Source organism: Adiantum capillus-veneris, chromosome 13, assembly GCF_014529385.1.
Source record: "Adiantum capillus-veneris isolate H3 chromosome 13, ASM1452938v2, whole genome shotgun sequence".
Lineage (NCBI taxonomy): Eukaryota > Viridiplantae > Streptophyta > Polypodiopsida > Polypodiales > Pteridaceae > Adiantum > Adiantum capillus-veneris.
In genome coordinates this window covers 10,434,699-10,451,536 of record NC_140943.1, presented here as the reverse complement: position 1 = coordinate 10,451,536, position 16,838 = coordinate 10,434,699, and the positions used below count along the sequence as shown (strand labels likewise).

At 48.6% G+C, this 16,838-nt stretch overlaps 1 protein-coding gene across 10 annotated transcripts in view; it reads right to left on the bottom strand.

The window, feature by feature from the left end:
• ATM (Serine/Threonine-kinase ATM-like protein) overlaps positions 1 to 16,838 on the bottom strand; it is a 289,283-nt gene that overhangs the window by 190,862 nt on the left and 81,583 nt on the right. For 8 of the 10 annotated variants that reach the window (XM_086526409.1, XM_086526408.1, XM_086526410.1 and 5 more), the window contains exons 13-20: positions 2,620 to 2,694; positions 2,406 to 2,447; positions 2,236 to 2,306; positions 2,110 to 2,161; positions 1,941 to 2,012; positions 1,109 to 1,237; positions 906 to 1,001; positions 630 to 826 (exon numbers count right to left, since the gene is read on the bottom strand). In XM_086526409.1, coding sequence (XP_086382535.1) covers positions 630 to 826; positions 906 to 1,001; positions 1,109 to 1,237; positions 1,941 to 2,012; positions 2,110 to 2,161; positions 2,236 to 2,306; positions 2,406 to 2,447; positions 2,620 to 2,694 — 734 coding nt within the window. The remainder of the gene's footprint in view (positions 1 to 629; positions 827 to 905; positions 1,002 to 1,108; positions 1,238 to 1,940; positions 2,013 to 2,109; positions 2,162 to 2,235; positions 2,307 to 2,405; positions 2,448 to 2,619; positions 2,695 to 16,838) is intronic. The other 2 variants (XM_086526404.1, XM_086526405.1) reach the window with 1 other exon arrangement.

The following is a 16,838-nucleotide window of genomic DNA, read 5'->3' as shown; positions in this document are numbered from 1 at the left end:
GGTATTGGCTTCATTAGTCGGCTTCATCCAGGACAATCAATCAACTCAACAAGAGGTATTCTCTGCTACAAATTTCAGATTTGGGTAAGAAGGTTGAATTGGTCAGTTTATGGGATTTTTGTTTTCAACTTGTTAAAGTGCAAGGTGAAGGTTTGCTTGAAGCATTACCTGCCCGCGGATTATCACTGTATGAGTGGTGCAAAGAGAAGAGAATCTGTAAAAGTTTATCATCCTTTGAAAATAGTCCTTTTTAGATACGATTGAGATGTCACAAGTTTTGGATTTGTCCCAAATTTTCATGTTAATAATTATTGTCCTGTCAATAAAACATGTAGAGGGTATAGACACATAAATGCAAACTCGCACGAGGAAAGAATTCATAAAACAGAAACGTACTTGATAGGGTATATGCACGACCATAAAGGAAGATAGACATGCCTATTTGAGGATAAGTTTACAGTATAGGTCTTAGTTTTTTACAAGTTCTTGCTTTCTTTCTGTAAAACCTTTGTCGTCGTGTTCATGTACATAAGTTTTTCAAGGACTTAAAACAGGACATACAGAGATCGAAGTTTTTATTTCAACAATGTGTTTACCACGTATAATGAAAGCAAAATGGCTAAGCTTACCGTCTCTGTAAATGGTTCCCAACTGTATAGAAGCATGATATAACCATTGCACAGAATGAAATGAGTTGTTCCAAAGTGCTCTGTTTCTTTCCATCAATTAGTAAAAATGCTTTCCTGCTAACAATATCAGCCAACTCTTTCAAGAAAGTATGCTTCACAGGAAGGGAGTCCAATTTTGTTTCAAAGGCTGCAAGGTCCTGCGATAATATGGGAAGGTATACACCTTAGAGAGGACAGCCCAGGAACAACCAACAAAATGCAATCTTTTGACCTAACCTGGAAAACTTGATAATGTTCATCATGAGCAACAGAAGACACGAGTTCATCAAGTGCATCAATCTCAGTGTCTTCTTCCTTAGAGTCCTCGTCTGGCTGGCAGACAATCATGTATCAAATCAGCCCTCATCGCTTGAAATTTTACTACTTAGACTCATCTCGTAATGAAAATCTAGGGAGCTAAAGATTATTATAGTATAAACCTTGGCCCAGTCCTGCAGCTCATACAATGTGTGAAATGTATAACGTTGCCTACTAGACACATGCGAGGACTGGGGAAAGCAACCAACAGTCAAGGCTAAAATAGCCATACTTTTTAACTGCAAATGTTCCTGCATGATAACAAAGCAGCCACAGAATCAATTAGGATTACGGATAACTAGCTGCCAATATACGTGAACATAAAGCAAAGAATCAAAGAGGTTTGAAATTGGAACAACTGTAGAAGAGAACATGTGCCATGCCCCTGATTGTGCTGAAGCAAACGTATAGCATGTTGTGGTAAGGCAATCTTGGTCTCAGAGGTAGAGGCTTATGGTGCCCTTATAGTAGTTGCCGGCTTCCCACTTTCCATAAGAGACGCTAGGAATATTAAGGCTAACAGACAAACAGCATCTCCTTATCCATGCTAACAAAGATGCATACAAGTTTACATACGAAAGCGTGCCTCCTTCCGCTTCAGCTTTGACGGCTTCCAATCTGAATTCTGTCTGAGAAACCTAAGCGCAAGGTATTTAGCAATATTGCGAGGGACAAGCCTTTGTATGTGAAGCAATTTTCTTATTGGAAGAGTCATGCAACAATGTTGAATTAATAAGGTCTGCTGGACTCCAATCCAAGAGATAGATGCTTTTGTATTCTCTTGTATATAAGTTTGTAGGTTGCGCCTCTGTGGCAACAGGTCAAATGTTGCATTTTTGTGCCTTGGGGGGTCTGCCCTTATGGATTCCCGTGAAAAACACAGAATAATCAATGTGCGCAACCCGTGACAGCTTCAAAAACTAAGCAGAATCTTTAAAAGGCAGTAGTTATCACCTGCTTATCTGCTGATGAAACAAGATTACTCAGTAACTTCTTCCACAACTCAAAATCTTCACGCACAGTAACCTGTAAATAAATTACATCATAGTTCACGGGACAGCCAATCCAATCCAAATAGCAAACAACCTTTTAATGTCCAATGATCAACTGCTTTGGAAACAACTACCTGTTCTGCTGCACTTGAAAAGTACAAGGCCAGGAAAAAAAGCACATTCCTACCTCACAATTAAAAATTCTGTCAGCTAATAAATAAGGGACATTGAATAAGCAAGAAAATAATAACAATTACCCTGATGGTGGCTCCAATACTGGTTTAAATCCCCAAAAGTCTTTGGGCACAACATAAACTGGCAGAAGACTCTGCAAAAAAATCGGCAACTGTCAATAATATCTGCACAGTTTGAAGAATTGTACAATAGTAGAGAGTAATGCCTATTATTTAGGCTCTTTTTTACAAACCTGTTTCAAAAGAAAGCCTAACAGTTTGAATGACTCCTCCACCTGTAACTCAAGACAAACCATACTAAAGTCACTCAAGGGAGCATGGTGAAATCTGAAAATGTATCATGCTCAACAGTTGAACCCTAGGTGTTGAAAAATAAAGCAAGAGTTATACAAAATCAAACTAATGACAGGCAATTTACAGATATGGAGTAAGAAGACATTTACTTACTATGATTGATGTACTGCTAAACAAGGGCAGCCAATGCAAAACAGTCACCCAAACAAACTCCCAACAGCCTTTGCACTGCACAATACACAAACAAAAAAAGAAGGGTTAAAATAAAATCACTAAACCAACTTCAAAAGAGAAATAGGGAGGAGGATTATCAACATTTTTATACCTTTTTCTTTTTGTTTCCAGAAAAGAAAATCTTTCCTTAAAAAATCACCTCAAGGGCACAGGCCCTAAGTTAAAATTACATCAAAATAATACAAAACAGAATCAACCATGAATGGTATCACCAAAAGATAAGTCCTAGGCCAATCTAAAGTACAAAATTGCCTCAAATCAAGGCTAGGAATGGGGATTAAGCCTACACGACCTCCTAAGCTTAGAGGTCTTCAAAGCCTTCTCCTCGACAGATTTCTTAGCAATATCTGCCAAAGAAGGGAAATGCCCCTCGTAAGATTACTTTATGCCTTCAGAACTAGTGCTGATGTCCAAATCAATGCCTTGAGGATCAGGTGGTGCATCTGTAGCGCAGATAGTGTGTCGTGCTCTCTACAGTGGGTGCTCCTCAGTGCAATGTGCGTGACAATCTCACTCAAACAGACTGAAAACAGGAAACAATAGACAACAACTGAGCTCACAGAGACAAGACTCTGGCGTGGCAGCACACTCAGATCCAGCCCAGGACTCTCAGGTACAATGGGGTGTCGAGGCTCAAAATGTGCAGGGATGGTGAATAAGTGCTCTATGTGTAGACTCTAGACTCTAGACGACGATGCTGGACCATATATCCAGAAGATGATCCACCAACGGCCCATAAATGTCAGCCACCTAAGCCAATCTCCAAAGTGAGTGATGGTGGTGACCTGGCCACGATGTCCACTAGAACACCGTCCGTATCCTGCCACGTGTCACTGCCCAGCCCAGAGAGTCCGTCCAGTGTGAACCGGACTAAACCAACTGTACTAACTGAGTGTCCTGTGAAAGTGACATTGTAGCCTGCTACAGGTTGCCCGCCACAAGACCGCTCACCATCTCAGTGAGAGGAAATAGTGAAAAACTAGGAAATAAAACCACTAGGTACCCCATAGTACATCTTTCTTGAAGCAGGTGCTGGGCCCAACCATGCAAGAAATGATTGCTGCTGGCAAGAGAATTCAACACTTGGAGGAGGAGGTTTCTCTGCTCGAACACAGGATGGCGGATTCTTATGCAAAGATGATGACAGTTCAGGGCTGAATTGGGAGGGAAGGAGGGGGACGAATTGGGAGGGGGCTGAATTGGGAAGGGACTAATTGGGCAGAGGGCCAATTGGGGTTGGGAGGGGCAAATTTTGGGAGAGGGCTGGATTGGGAGGGAAAGAGGGGGACGAATAGGGAGGGGGCTGAATTGGGAAGGGACTGATTGGGAGGGAGCTGAATTGGGAAGAGGCCCAATTGGGATTGGGAGGGGCGAATTTGGGAGAGGGCTGAATTGGGAGGGAAAGAAGGGGACAAATTGGGAGGGGACTAATTGGGCAGAGGGCCAATTGGGATTGGGAGGGGCGAATTTGGGAGAGGGCTGAATTGGTGAAAAGGCCGAATAGGAAGAGGGAGTAGGTGGACGAATTGGGAGGGGGGGCGAGTTGGGGAGGGGAAGGGGGACGAGTTGGGGAGGGGGAGGGTAGGGTAGGGTCAAGGGGATAGAGGTAGATAGGGGTGAGGAGGGAGCAGGCAGCTATAATGAGTAGGGAATTTATCCAGCAGGACAGGCTCTATGAAGGGCTTTCGCTAAACACAGATGATAGATTTGTTCTGGTTGGAGAAGCAAACACCAATGGGGCTGATGTTTGAGGGGGGGTGAACTCCTGTATAGGAGATTCCTTCCCGTTTCTATGATTCTTCATAGGCTCACCAAGGGCGTATCAGGGGCAGCATCTATGACCTTCAATCTTTGAGCTGTCTGAGGCTCATTAGGTTTAGTTACTATGGAAACATTGGAAGAGAGTGCACCTCTAGGCAAGGAGCGAATAGAGACTCCATAACAAGGCATAGATTTGGTAGCTTCCAACCACTCCAACAGATCTTCGTCTGAACCTTCAGGTGTAGTAGGTTGTTTTTGTTCAGGGTTGGTTTCCATTGACAAAGAAACTTGCTGCACCACGGGATCCATACCTCCTTCTAAGAGAATGGGTTGCATCGGGGAGCCAGAAGTATGTATCCACATGGCATCATTTCCCCAATCATGAAGTGCTTTAGTGTGTCGAAGCCATGGTCTTCCAATGAGCAAGGGAAATCTGCCCTCAACCTGGGGAAGACGAACCACAACAAAATCCAAGTTAAAAGTAAAGTCTTGTACCTGCAGAGGCACATTGTCCACTATGCCCACTGGGTAGACTGTCCTTTGGTCGGCCAATGTAACTGTGAAGGGAGCAGGGCGAGTAGGCTGTAGACCTAGAGCTAACATAGTGAACTCGGGCATCAGGTTGATGCCAGATCCACCATCCACTATCACTCCTGAGAATTGCCGACCCAAAACGGACATTGTCAGGCGAGGGCTTCTATAATCAGTGAGTGGAGCAGCGGGATTGGATATCATATAGGATTCTCATGGTCGCACTGAGAGGTGCCCGCCACTAGGACCTGCTCCAGGGTAAAGTGACTGCATAACAGCAAGGGTGTCACTTCTAAAACTCGCATCTAGTCGCAGCATGTCATAGAGGGACACTTGTTGGAAGGTGTTCTTCAAGATTGTCTCTGTTGTAAGCTTCTCTTTTTCTACCTGTTGTTCCTCTGGTACCTTGATCTTCTGTAGATCGAAAACTGCTTCCAAGAAAGCTTCATCAAGATCAGAGAGCATAGATTTGGATTCTTGCTTGCCACTGGGTGATGGCTTGTCAGCGGCTGAAGGCAGGGTATCCACTGTTGAGAGAATGTGTGGGGGAGTTGAACGTGTTGGAATACTTAGACCGAGCCTTGTATGTGTCATGCAGTGACCACCAATCCAACCGAGCTTTGGGCAAGAAAACCTGTACTGGTTGAAGACAGGTCTAGACTCAGGCTGGACCAGGGACGAGGAGGGACTAGACCAAGGACGAGGACTGATTGGACCAGGCAGGCTAGAGAGACCAGACCAGATGGACCAAGGCGAGATAGGACCAGACCAGATGGACCAGGGCGAGAGAGGACCAGACCACCAGGCTACACAGTGCCAGGCAAAGTAGGCGAAGCTAGATAAACCCAACTAGCTTCAAGACTTGCACTTCACAGAGAGTGAGACTTCAGTTGAGGTCCCACAGTGATCGCCAAAATGAGAGCACTTGTAGCGCAAATAGTGTGTCGTGCTCTCTACAATGGGTGCTCCTTAGTGCAATGTGCGTGACAATCTCTGTAGAATCTCGTCGATGTCCACCATGGTAAGTACTTGTACTGGGCGTCTCGCATGTCGAGCTAAACTAATCTATATCCTCTGTCACAGTCTCTGTCGATGTTGTGCAATACCCCTCAGTCTCGCAGGCGTCTGGATCTCCCTAGCTCTATAGCCCGATTGATCAACGTACCGCTGGTGTTGGTGATACCCGGGCTCTGCTGATTGGCCTACCCGTCTGTGTGCCTGGGAGGTGGTTTGAAAAATCTATAATCTACCTTTAAGACTGTCTCTGTACTCGTCAGTCTCGCAGGCGTCTGGATCTCCCTAGCTCCATAGCCCGATTGATCAACGTACCGCTGGTGTTGGTAATACCCGGGCTCTGCTGATTGGCCTACCCGTCTGTGTGCCTGGGAGGTGGTTTGAAAAATCTATAATCTACCTTTAAGACTGTCTCTGTACTCGTCTCAGCAACAAGCTCTCTCTGTGTCTGCATATCTCAAGTAAAAATAGCCCAAGACATCTTTGATCTTGATATCTCATGACCCTAGATAGTTGTCCAAAACCCTCTTCGCCCTCGTATCTCGTAGTACACCGGACAATAACATATGTGAGAGAGAGAGAGAGAGAGAGAGAGAGAGAGAGAGAGAGAGAGAAATGAAATGAAATGAAATGAAAATGTTATATTAACGTCTTCAAAAGGCCAAAGTGACCTATGAGACAAAAGCGTTACAATGTGGTGGATCTGCGAGAGAGAGAGAGAGAGAGAGAGAGAGAGAGAGAGAGAGAGAGAGAGAGAGAGAGAGAGAGAGAGAGAGAGAGAGAGAGAGAGAGAGAGAGAGAGAGAGAGAGAGAAATGAAATGAAATGAAATGATATATTAACGTCTTCAAAAGGCCAAAATGACCTATAAGACCAAGCTGTTACAACATAGTGAATCTGATACCATGTCCAGAATCAAGAAGAACTAAAACAAAAATACAACTACTACAAGCTGGGACTGTATGGATGTGCCAGCTACTACAAAAGGTGCCCAGTACAATGTGTAGTACAATGAGAGAGGGGGGGGGGGGGGGGGGGGAGATATGGCAGAGATTTATCCTCATCTGCACTCTGGACGTCGAGAAAGTATGGCTCGAATCCTCTGTTGTAGTCTCCGTCAATACTGTGTAGCTCCTCTCCTCAATCGCGGTCGTCTAGATCTCCCTAGCTCCAATGCTTGGTCTATGAGAGTGCCAGTAGTGGTAGTATGAGTGCGGGCAGAGCTCTGCAATGGTGGCTACTCCTCTCGGTATCCAATATCTAGTGTAAAGAAATATGTAATCTGTCTCTGGGACTATCTCTCTCCAGCTCTCCTTAATAAAGTGTCTCTATGCCTGTGTAACTCAAGTAGATACAATCCAAGACATCTTTGATCCTCATAACTCATGACCCTAGATAGAGGCCCAAAACCCTCTCTGAATAGACAATAAAAACGGCCTCATATCTCATAATACACTGTGCAATGACATATGTAATGTAACTCTGTCTCTGGCTCTAGATGACATAAGCAGCATATCCAGCTATCTGTTGGTATCCCTGCCGGTCTCAATCTCGAGCTAATGTGAGGATGTGCGTATCTGGCCAATGGCACAACGCAAACCATGAGAAAGATGTGTGTCCATATAGCTAGGTCGAATCACAAACCCATCCCCAGTGAGGTGGAGAAGATGCTTATAGAAATCCATCGTCATGCCCAACTCCTGTACCGGCTCTATCCATGTCCTCCTCGTGTTCAACTGAATCAGATCCTGACGAATGAGTCTAGTAATCTCCACCCGTGTCAGAGACATTAGGGGTGCCTATAGGGAGTAGTAAAAAGGAGGCAACATGTTCATGGTGAAGCCATGTGTCTGAAACCATGATGTCATTTGTGCATACCAGCATGATGTATCCCCCTCTAGAGCTAACTATCTGGAGGACTCTAGGGCCAACCTGGCATATCTATCTCCGGTACTACTATAGGCTGTGCACAGAGGAGATTGATTTGGTAAGCGCCTCAATCTCCATAGGGGGGGCAGCTAACTCCACTCGAATGATATCATGCGGTACGGAGGCCTTGGCTCCAATCAGCAGAGAGATCATAGATACCAAGGGCCTCTCCATACGTCTCCAACCATCTTGGCATATAGAAGGTCCCCAAACCTGTATCCCATATAGCATAGCAGAGGCAACCAAAGTATCAAAGAGCCATAACTTTGTCCTAGGTTCCTCGAACTAAACCTGCGAACACATCCTCTCCAATCCTCCCAAAGCCGCATAAGCTCTAGTCAGTCTAGTCTCTGCTTCTCTTCTCAAAGAAAATCTCGGCCCAGTAAAGACTACAACCAGTGTATGCATCTGTATACTCCACAATCTCCTAACCATATGTGAAAGTAGGTGTTGATCTCCTGATCCACTGCGGTGTGGTGTTAAACACCATAACCTTGGTTTTACCAAGGTTTAACACAATCCACTATCCTCTCCAAAACTATGTAGTGCATCCAAATGTCGTTGCATACCCTGTGGTGAGTCAGATATCAACACAATATCATCAGCATATAACAACAATGGGATCCACGTCCCTGCCAACTGGGCACCTCTATCACCCTCTTTGTCAATGTAATCAGACACCTCATCAACATACATACCAAATAGAGTAGGAGACAATGGGCAGCCCTGTTTCACCCCGATAGTAGAGTGAACTAAATCAGATACCCCTTCCAGAGTGCGCGCATGTCCCATCACTGATCTGTACAAAGCCAAAAACCCCCAAATCAACTTTATGGGCACCCCCATCTCCTGTAGTCTGCACATCAATCGAGCTCACGGTACCATGTCAAATGCTTTGCGAAAATCCACAAAGCTACAATAAATCCGTCTCCCATGTGACCTGCCCTCCTCAATGATGGCTCTGAGTGTCAGAATATGATCAAGAGTGGAGGAACCCCTCCTGAAACCGGCCTGACCCTTCGCTCCTACACCCTCACCCTCTACCCAATTACTCAAGTGCTGCTCAAGAATAGATGCATACAACCGTGCCAATGTATGTGCAACCATAATAGTGCGGTAGTTCCCAGACTCTGTAGGATCACTTGCCATGAAGATAGGCACAATAGTACAAGTCTCAGGTAACCCCTCATACATGGCACGATTGAACAGCACTGCAAGAACCTCCATCAACATATCCCTAGCATGTATAAAGTGTTGTCACGTGACACATCCAACCCTATGTGTCTGTGGACAAGCTACAACATGATCAGGGTTCAGTTCAGTCAAGTCAGTCTAGAATAGGAAGTGATTTGGCACTTTTGTGGGTCTGTTCGCAGATAGTGCATGTCCAGACACTTATATTAGATGCATATCCTCCGGTTGCACACAGCATGATCATCAAATTTCTATCAGAACCCATCAGAAGCATTTTTACAGTGCATAGACCTTTTCCTATTTTTGTGATTTTTCACTTATTATTTTAAGTGACTTTTGTTGGAAAGTAGGTAGCGCAATTTTGCTAAGATAATATATAAGCAAACCAGTATTAGCACTTTCTGGCAGAAGAGGCAGCAGGAGCACCTTGCTCAACAGGCAACTTCTCAGCAGAACCCCACAGAGGCCTAGCATTTTGCAAGAGACTGCAACACCTAGCGTTTTTGAACCAGAGCAGCCAGCATTTTTGCTTATGCATCATCCTGGCGACAGAACCCCATCAGATCAGCCTAGCGTTTTGCATTGCAAATCACCGACAGCAGCAGAAGACAAAGATCAACCCTAGCGTTTTTGCATCAACATCACACTTCAGCGTTTTGCAGATTCACAGCGACGGAACATCAAGAAACACCAGCGTTTTCAGTTTTCAGCATTCAATACCCGTAGTAGAACACCAAAACCTCGCAGATCTCACCTTCCCGAGGCAGATCCTCGCCACACGGTCAGATCCTGCGAAGTTTACACATTCGGCCCGGAAAACGCAGATTTCAGCATCTGCGTTTTCAGCGTGTCGCCGTCACATTGTCACCATCGACATCGTCACCGACATAGAGTCAGAATTCAGCAGATAAAGAATTGCAGATTTCAGCCCTTAGCATTTTCAGATTTCAGCCCGTCTCGTCGTCATCCTCATCGTCATAGACATCGTCGGCAAGTCCAAGCATTGTAGAGATTTGTGCAACCATAAGTAGACCACTCTCGCCATAGAGAGTGGGGCCCTTGGAGGAGGGTTTTACAACGTCTCTGGTGTCGTATTCTCTTCTCTATTTCTCGGTCTCATGCACGTCCATTCAAGGTGTTCACCACTTTGTTTGTGTCCATTGCACTCTCTCATTAAAGGAATGGAAGGCTCTCCCTTCCATAAGTAAAAGGAACCTTGAGCACAGTTCGGAGCACTCATCTTGAGCAAAGTTCAACATTCATTCCGCTGCACCTTACATTGGTATCAGAGCTTTGGCAGTGTTCTGTATCACTCAAGGAAGGAACCACAAGAACCACTTTTTTTTTTTTTGCTTATTGCGGTCGCCAATCGACTTGAGGTGGGAAAAAGCAAACTGTGAGCGCAAGGCCGCCAAGGGGTGCGCCCACGAAAAAGAGCAGAACTCGGGTGAAGAGAAGATCCTTCTCTAACACAGATTGCAAGCTAAAGACGAACCTCAAGACCCCCAAGAACCTCAAGACCCTCAAGAACCCAAGACCCCCAAGAACACAAGAACCCAAGTTCCTCGTGAACTTAAGAACCCAAGACTTCAATGGATGGTCATCACCCGAAGAGGAATGCATACTTCGCATGGAGGTGGTGAGTATGGGATGTGGCGAAGAAGAATTTTCCCCACCAAGAGGTTTTTCCGACCCTCCCCCTTCCCGATCTACGCGAAGGATTGCACTAACTCCTATGGAGGAGTTGGAGTAGATGTTTATGGACAACAAGTTAAAACGCGAAGCAAGGAAGTTAGAACGCAAAGCAAGAAAAGCAAAAATAGAGCAGAAACACGAACAAAGAATGCCAGCCATAGAGCATGAGAACAACGAAAGGAAAGCCGCCTTGTTCCGATTCTTTTCTCAAAGTGCAGGCACAGATGCAAGAGATTCGGGAAAAGGAGACTCTCTCAGTCTCTTCTTCTCCAAAGCATGCCACACAGCATTTGCATGATTATGATAAGCATGATGAATTGCATGATAATGATGAGCATGATGATTTGGATGATAAGGACAAGCATGATGATTTGCATGATGATCAAGATGTGATTTCTCACAAGCATGATGATTTGCATGAAGATGATGTGATTGTTCACAAGGATGATGTGTTAGTTGATACTTTCTCTAGTGAAGCTAACCTCATTGCAGATTCAATCAATCACGAAGAACCGATCTTGGCTCTCGAGTCAAGGTCCAAAGAACCCCCTCAGGAAGAACCAATCTTGGCTCTCGAGCCTAGGTCCAAAGAACCCTCATATGAAGTACTATGTGTTCGATTGATTAGTCAGCACGCATTGTTCGAGTGTTTCATTCGTGATGATTTCCTGTATTTTAGTCAACGTCTTTATGTGATCCCTTTTCCTAGGCATGACATATTGTACGTTGAGCACATTTCACTCATGAATGAGCACGGATGCATGCGGATTATTCATGAAAAGCTGAAAAGTATGCATTCAAGGAAGTCACTTTCCATGTCTCTTCCTTGGCACGATACAATTGTAAAAAGATCACAAGAAAGTATGAGCACCAAACATGGGCATTTCCGTTATGAATTGCCACAATTGATTGATTTCGATCAGAAAGAAAAGATTCAATCTCATTGTTTGCATGTCTTGGATGAATGGGTTGGCACTCCGTCTATTTGTTCATCTACATTGCATGCACAGTCTTTGAGGAAGACGAGATTTTTTCCATTCACTTTACATGGAATGGGTATGTTCATGTTTTTGTGTTGGAAGTGGTTTCAGGAATTTTCAGACATGGAGATTCTTGAAGAAGAAAGAAGCATGACTCTAGACGAAGTTGAAGCATTAAAGGAGCCACATATGACTTTGTGTCGCTTTCGGCAAAGCCCAAAGAAGCAAACGTTGCAACCTTTATGAAGTTCAAGTATCGCACGACCCACGCATCAGAGTGGGCACGCGAAGTGTCCTTCACAGGATTCAGGACATTGTTGGCGATCTCTCTCGACACCATACAGTTCGGTACCAGTTCCTCACTTTGAAAAGGAGGGGATGTCACGTGACACATCCAACCCTACGTGTCCGTGGACAAGCTACAGCATGATCAGGGTTCAGTTCAGTCAAGTCAGTCTAGAATAGGACGGAATATTTCTTTTTGTTGAAGTCTCGTTGCTACTGCACGCTCCCCCCCCCCCTTCCCTGTTGCGCCATCTCCGCCCCCCACCCCCCCCTCTCTCTCGCCCTCGCGCTACCTCCAACCCCCGCGTTGCCCCCTCGCCCTTGCGCTGCCTCCCTTGCCTCTCGCTGCCCCCCTCGCCCTCGCGTTGCCTCCCTCGCCCAGCCCAGCCCGCCACCCTTGCCATCCGCTGCCCGCCGCCCTCGCCCCTCGCTGCCCCCAAGCCCGTCCGCTGCCCCCCTCGCCCTCGCGTTGCCTCCCTCGCCCAGCCCAGCCCGCCACCCTTGCCATCCGCTGCCCGCCGCCCTCGCCCCTTGCTGCCCCCAAGCCCGTCCGCTGCCCCCCCCTTCCCTGGCCGCTTCTCCCTCCCCCCCCCCGGCAGCCTCTTGAACTCTCGCTCGCCGCTTTATCTGTCCCCCCATCCCCCCCCCCCCCCCCCCCCCCTGTCCTCATCGTTCCCGAAGGTCTTCTACACCTGGCTCTGCAACACTTATTCTTCGGACAACTGCTTGGCGTACTCGGTTGCAGAATTTCTTCACCGTCCGCTTCTTCAACTCAGCAGTAGACACAGATGGTGGCTCCAGCTCCGCCACAGAGGGACTCGCCTGAAGCCCCCTCGCCCGACCCCGCTGAGCCCACCATTCGACTTGCTCTTTCGCCGACAGAGCAAGCGAGCCTTGCCGCGGAGGTAGAGCGCTTGCAGGCGACTTCTGTCATCTGCAAGGTTCTCGGCACCCGTCCTAGCAGAGGAGACCTGCGAGACCTTCTCCAGGCCCGCCTTCTCGCAGAGGTGGGCAAGATCTTGGATGTCCAGATTCTCGGACGGGGGTACTACCAGCTCGAGTTCGAGACTTCCGAGATGGCCTCCAAGGTTATAGCTATGAGTCCACTGGCCATCCGAGCATCACGCGCCCACTTTCGACAGTGGCGACATGGTTTTGACCCGACTTCGGATGTGCTAGTAGAGGAGGCAGACATCCCCATCTCAGTCTGCTTTCCAGGTTTACGGAGGGAGTACCTTCTACTTCTCTCCAGGATTGGCTCCGTCATCGGGACTGTCCTGGAGACACCTCGTACGGCAGCATCAGTAGCTGCCAAGGCGGCTGGCATCCCTTCAGTTCGAGTTTTGGTCAGAGATACCCACACGCTCCCGAAGGTCATCCTTCTGCCTCGGGTGAGTGGGGGTTGGTTTAGACAGGGTGTGGAGTACTCGGGTCTCCCGAACCAGTGCTTCATTTGCAGACAGATGGGCCACCTAGCGAAGGCCTGTCCACGGAGGAGGCCACGACCTGCACCTCAGCCTCAGCCCCAGCCCCAGCCCCAGCCCCAGCCCCAGCCCCAGCCTGCCAAGGTTGGGCCGCAGCCACAGCCAGCGGCACAGCGCACAGAGTCAGAGCCACCCTTCGAGCCTGGGGCTCCAGCGGACGAGGGGTGGCAGCAGGCCTGTGGCCGTCGACGCCAGGGGCCACAGCGACAGCCTGGCACTCAGAGTGGCCCTCAGGTGCCTACTCAACAGCAGTGGGTTCCCACGGGGAAACGCTTTGGTCCTCTTGAGCAGGAGGAGCCCCTTACGCCAGCCTCCACCTCTGCTTCACCCTCGCCACCCGCCCCACCTTCAGATTTCCCCTCCTCTTCCTCATCCCCTCCCCCGCCCTTTGCTCCCGCCCACTTCGCACCTCGCCCCCCTGTCTCTGTCGCCCCACCCCGCTTCTCTTCTCCTCTGCCCCCCCCCGCTCCTTCTCCCCCTCCTCCTGCTTCAGTACCACAGTCGACTCAGGAGACTGGTCCCTCGCCGGCGGCTAGGAGATCTCTTGGCAACGCCTTTGCCACGAGTCGCCTAGCGAGAGAGGGTCAGCCCTTCTTGCAGCCCCCTCTGCAGATTCAGACATCTTCCCTTGCAGCTATCCCTCGTGGTCTGACGAGCATTGACCTCCGACGCCACTGGGATTTCTTCGATTACGGGTTCACTCGCTTTCTCGGGGATTCCGCAGCAGACCACGAGGGAGCCTGCTTCAGGGTCCACGCTTTGTTCCTCGCCGGTAGGGGGACAGAGGCCTTGGACTCTGCAGTTGGTTTCTCCTTCCCCCTCTGTGGTAGGACCGAGACAGAGTGGTCCCTCGACTCAGTGGTTGGATGGTTGCATACACAGGTTCTTGAGTTCTCTCACCACATGGGAGAACTTGGAGTTACACATTTGCTGCGGACTTTGTGGCACTGGCCAAGTTTGCGGTGACACCCCCAAACTCAGTAGGATGTAGGCACATTGTGGTGTACTTTTTTGCTGATACGCAGTGTTTACCTTGCTATGTATACATTCATGAGGACTCCTGGACAGAGGAGGTTGCTTTACACACGGCTCGCTCTGCTTGGGCTTGCGCCAGGCACTCACTGCAGTCTTGCCTATCTAGAGGACGCTCGGATGCGGATTACTCCCCATCCAAGCGAGCCTCGAAGATAGCCCGTCTTGCTGCTGCGGCAACATCTGTTCTCTCTCGCTCCCCATGAAGATCGTCTCGTGGAACGTGCAGGGACTAGGTGGGCCCCAGTTTCAACAACAACGGGGCTGGTTGCGTCAGGAGCTTCAGCGTTGCCTTGTGGGAGGAGAGACTGATCTCCTTATGCTTCAGGAGCACCATTTGTCTGAGAGCCGCATTCGACGATGTGGTCAGATTTTGCGTGGACGATATGATAACTTTTGGTCAGCTGCTTTTGGACCTGGAGGCATCCAGGGTGGGGTATGTATGACTAGTGTGGACTCATTGCAGCGGGCCATTGTGGGCAAAGGGATTATTGTGCCAGGCACGGCTCAGTGGATTACTATGCAGGTTCAGGGTGGCCTTGTGGGCTTCCTGAACATCTGTGCGCCCAATGTGGCGAGTACTCGTGCAGAGTTTTGGTCATAGATTGTTGAGTCTTTGCCACAGGTTGACCATTGGTGTGTAGGAGGGGACTTCAACATGTTGGAGGACCCTTCTGACAGGATCGGAGGCAGCCATGCTACTGTGCATGGAGTCGAGTTAGCAGCTTGGGAGAGGTTGTGTATGACTTTGAGGGTCTCGGATACATGGCAACATTCTGGCTTTGTGAGGCCTTCAGAGAGTCTTGCCTTCTCTAGATCGGACCGCAAAGTGGGAGGAGTGAATCTATCGCGGATAGATCGCTTCTACACTAGTGACCACTTCAGTGACTTGGGGGGATCAGTGGGCATCCTGGCAGGGACATCCTTCTCGGACCATGCACCAGTGATCCTCACAGTGGCAGACAGGCAGAGGAGTGGGAGCACGATGCTTCGCATCCCAGAGCGGGTCTTGTTGGACTCAGCACTCAGAGAGAGGGTAGAGGCTCTCTGGACAGAGGGCATGGACAGCCAGGCTCTTCCTGCAGACAGAGTGGCCTTAGGCCTAGCTCAGCTTAGCCACTTTTTTCTCCAGGAGTCTCTGGCTCGACGGGCTGCAGCGAGAGAGGAGGAGCAGCGTCTCAGACGAGGCATTGCTTCACTACAGAGGATGCAGGAGCAGCATCCAGACAGTCCATGGTTGGAGGAGCAGTTACAGCAGGCTCGACAGGAGCTTGCTTGCACAGAGGAGAGGCGCCATGAGTTTGCCTTTCACCGACAGGCATCTCAGTGAACTCAGGTGGGTGACAGAGTGACAGGTGCTTTTTTTGAGACAGTGGGACCTCGGCACTCGCATGCCAAGGTCAATCAGTTGAGGAGACCCGATGGGTCAGTTGTTTGTGAGCCCGAGGATATGCGTGCAGTTGCTACTGACTTTTACCGTGAGTTACTGTCAGCTGAGCCCCAGTCAGAGAGACAGGATGCATGCAGGGAGCAGGTTTGGGCACAGATGCCTTGTCTAGTGACTGAGCAGATGCGCCAGAGGCTAGAGATACCTCTTCAGCTTGAGGAGTTGCACACGGCTCTTAGGGCCCTCCCTCGTGATAGCTGTCCAGGTGAGGATGGGCTGACTCCCAGCTTCTTCTTGGAGTACTGAGACCTGCTTGGCCCAGATCTTTGTAGTGCCTTTCAGTACATTCTGCACACAGGAGTGATGCCGGATAGCATGAGTGAGGGCCTGATTTACCTCATTCCAAAGGAGGGTGGCTCCTTGGATGAGATTCGACAGTGGCGCCCCATCACCATCCTCAACTCAACCTACAAAATTCTTGCCAAGGCTCTGAGTTTGAGGATTCTGCCACTTTTGCAGAGCCTTATACATGGGACTCAGACAGGTTTTGTCAAGGAACGCAGTATCCTTGACAACATCTTCACTTTCTGGGAGGCTTCTGCCCTGGCACGACTCCGTGGGGAGGACCTTGTGATTCTTCCTCTCGATTTTGAGAAGGCATACGACAGAGTTGACTGGGACTTTCTAGAGGGCACGTTACGCAGGATGGGCTTCTCAGATGCTTGGATCAGAGGGGTGTCAGCTTTGTACAGACAGGCTCACAGTCAGGTGCTTCTGGCAGGAGGTAGAGGTGAGCGCTTCATTCTCACACGATCGGTCAGACACGGTTGTCCTCTTGCCCCCTTTC